Source organism: Hipposideros armiger, unplaced genomic scaffold (genome assembly GCF_001890085.2).
Source record: "Hipposideros armiger isolate ML-2016 unplaced genomic scaffold, ASM189008v1 scaffold_804, whole genome shotgun sequence".
Classification (NCBI taxonomy): Eukaryota; Metazoa; Chordata; class Mammalia; order Chiroptera; family Hipposideridae; genus Hipposideros; species Hipposideros armiger.
Genome location: NW_017732154.1, coordinates 516,630 through 520,129, shown reverse-complemented (window position 1 = coordinate 520,129; position 3,500 = coordinate 516,630). Strand labels below are relative to the sequence as shown.

Below are 3,500 nucleotides of genomic sequence, written 5' to 3'. Positions count from 1 at the left end.
AGGGGTGTGAAATACAGTGTGGGGAATATAGTGGGTAATGTTGTAAAGACTATGTAGGATGTCAGATGGGGACTGGACTTATTGGGAGGGATCACTTCATATATTATATACTATTAATGCCTAACCACTACAATATACACCTGAAATTAATATAATATTGGATGTCAGCCATAATTAAGTGTGTGTGTGTGGTCATAGGATGTAAAGTGCAGCATAGGGAGTATAGTCAGTAGTATTGTAATACTATGTATGGTGTCAGATGGGTAATAGACTTGTTAAGGGTGTGTCTATTCTGTCTTTCAGGACCCTTTTGTTTCATTGATCTATTTGTCTATTCTTCACCAATATCACTGTATTCTAATTATTACAATTTTGTAATGTGTTTTGATGTGTAGTAGACAAATTTATCTCCAGATTCTTATTCAGAGTTATGTTGATGATTTTGTGCATAATTTTTCTCTCACGTGCAGTTAGCTTGTAAAATTTTATGAAAAGTTATTTTATAATTTCTAAGTGACACACAATATTTAATAAAATTAGCCCTTCAAAGTAGTTATAAGACTACTTTGGACTTATATGGACTGTTCAATGAATGATATTGGGAAGAGTAGCTATCAAAATATCAGATCCCTACTGTACTTCATTCATCCTTACATATATAAAATGTTATATATAGAGAGGAAATACTATAAAAGTAATAGAAGTTACAAGAGAATATGTTTATGACTTTGGAGTAGAGCAGTCCTTAAGTGAGACAAAAACTGTTAAATAATGAAAATTTATAACTTTGCATTTTAAAATAAACACTAAGTGAAGTTAAACAAAGAACACTGGGAGAACAAAATGTAGCATGTCTAACAAAGAAAAGATAAGTATCCAGAATATATAGAGAACTTCCACATATCAATAAGAATATTAAACCCACTGGAAAAATTCTTTGCCTGAGAAAGTGTATAATTTTAATTGAGATTGCATTAAATTACAGGTTAATGTAGAGAATTAACCTTGGAATATTGAGTTTGCTCATCCATGAAAATAATATATTTTTGGCCTTTTTATAGTCTGTAGTTTTTTCCTATAGTTTATATTTTGAAATATATCAAACATAAATACGAGAATAGAGTATAATATATCAAACACCTATAACCGTCATATTTTATGAGATCTTAACATTATGCCATATATGTCCTTCATATATCATTTTTAAATAATAAAACATTAAATGTGGAGATGAGGGCCCCCTAAATAGGTCTCCTAGATATTTTTCCCCCCTCTCTTTTCCTTCATTCCAAAGACACCATACTCTTGAATATGCTCAAGAAAAATCTTTATTTGATAAAATAGATATATGTCATTCTTACTTGCTATTGGTATTATATAAGTGTAGACATGACCGTGTTTTTATGTGTTTCGTGGTGAATATCCGTGGGTGGATTATGTTATATAGTTGAAGCGCTAATAGGATGATTTTTTTAAAAGTGCCTGTGATTTTGTGATTGTCTCATATTTACTTGCATATCTACCTGATAACAAATTTAATATCGTCATTTTAAAGTGTTTATCAAAATTAGACTTTTTTACTTACTGCCCATGTGTTTTCGGGATCAATTCCAAATTGACCATAGTTCTCTGAGAGATGCTGTGTTCAGCTTACATGTTAATGCGTAATGTCAGTTAGAGGGTGCAGAGTAATAAACATCCTACTGTTCAAAATGTGCAGTTTATTATGTTACTGTGTTTCAGTCTAGTTCACAACATACTGACAGCTCTTTCTTGCATCGATATTTGTGCAAGCTTTCTAGATCATCCTATATTTTCATGTATTTCAGTTCATATTTGAGAATAAAATGTGGATATTTTTAGTTTTCATCAGCTTTAGCTCTTACTTGGTTCTGTTTTAATTTCTCAGGTACTAATATAAGTGATGAGGATTTTCTTTTGCTGGAGCTTTTACACTGGTTTAAGGAAGAATTTTTTCAATGGGTGAATAACATTTTGTGCAGCAAATGTGGTGGTCAGACTAAGTCTAGAGGTGCATTATTTCCCAATGATGATGAGCGGAAGTGGGGTGCGAACAGAGTAGAAGATCATTATTGTGATGCATGCCAGTTCAGCAATCGATTCCCGAGGTGGGTATCCACTGGACAATAAAGTCAGAATAATATCTTAATGGAATGGGTAAAAGAGAATTTTTGTTAAATGAGCTTTTTGTCTTCATTTTAGTTATTAGAGATATATTCCTCTAGGATGGGTCAGCAAGCTAAGGCTGGCAGGCTAAATCCAGCCCATATCCTATTTTTGTAAATTAAGTTTTATTGGAATACACTCATGCTGAATGTATAGTCTATAACTTTTTACATTACAGTGGTAGAGTACTGGCAGCAGAGATCATATTGCCTACAAAGTCTGAAATATTTACTGTCTGTCTTTTCATGGGAAAAGTTTGTTGATTCTTGCTCTCAAATATAAATTGAGTGTAGTCCTAGCACGTTTAATGCTGTAAATCTTGTATTGTTCTTGTTTTAATGTATAAATTTTAACTTTCTGATAACTAATAATACTTTAGAGTGCATAAAAATAATACTAACAACATTAATAATAATACTAATAGTTGTAATAGTAAAGATAGTGCTACACTTAAAATAATCATCAGATGGTGATATGGAAGGTAAAAGTATAGTACCATCATATATATATGTATATATTTTTAAACTACAGAATTTTGTTTTAATTGGGCACCTTCCCTTGCCCAACCTGACCTACTCTCATATCTCTAGATTTTAAACTAAGGAAATTTGAAGTTTTCAATTAATTGTTTCCATCCTTTAATTTACAAGCCTCTTCCAATTTTCTTAATTGGCAATATTTGTAAAGTTTACTTGTATCATCGGACAAGAAGAGATAGCAAGTTTTTTAAATACCCTAACTGAGGGCTTAGGGACTCAGTTCTGTCCCAACTAGTAACCATCCCTATGATATACAGAATATGGCATAAACAGAATCCAATATCCAGTAATTATCTAAAATATGCACAATTTATTTCTCCATTCAGCATACATTTGCACAGGCACTGTGCAAAGATTTGAAAATATAAGATGTAAGTAATTAAACCGCTCTCCTCATAGATTCTTTCTAGGCAGCTGGATGTAAAGTCATAATGCAGTGTGGAGGGGCACAGGCTAACAAAGATATTTATACAAAGGGTTATTCTTTTCCCTTCTAAACATTTGCTTGTTTTACTGTTAGCTATTCTCTGTATAGGGTTGGTATGATGGACACTGTCAATTAGAGGCTACACTGGTCATTCAACTTGGCATACCTAGTATACAAAAGATGAAGGCATAGGATGCTCTAATTCTGTTCTACTTCTTAATGTAAATTTATAACTTTTTTCAATTACCTAAATTATAAATTCATTTAATTTGACTTCATAAATTTTATAAATGTCTAGCAACTATGCTGTATACCTGAAACTCATATAAAATAATATTGAATGTTAA

The 3,500-nt window shown here is 31.7% G+C and overlaps 1 protein-coding gene across 1 annotated transcript in view; it reads left to right on the top strand.

Moving 5' to 3' along the window:
- NGLY1 (N-glycanase 1) overlaps nucleotides 1-3,500 on the top strand; it is a 50,708-nt gene that overhangs the window by 22,332 nt on the left and 24,876 nt on the right. Inside the window, exon 5 of the mRNA XM_019628673.1 lies at nucleotides 1,910-2,129. Coding sequence (XP_019484218.1) covers nucleotides 1,910-2,129 — 220 coding nt within the window. The remainder of the gene's footprint in view (nucleotides 1-1,909; nucleotides 2,130-3,500) is intronic.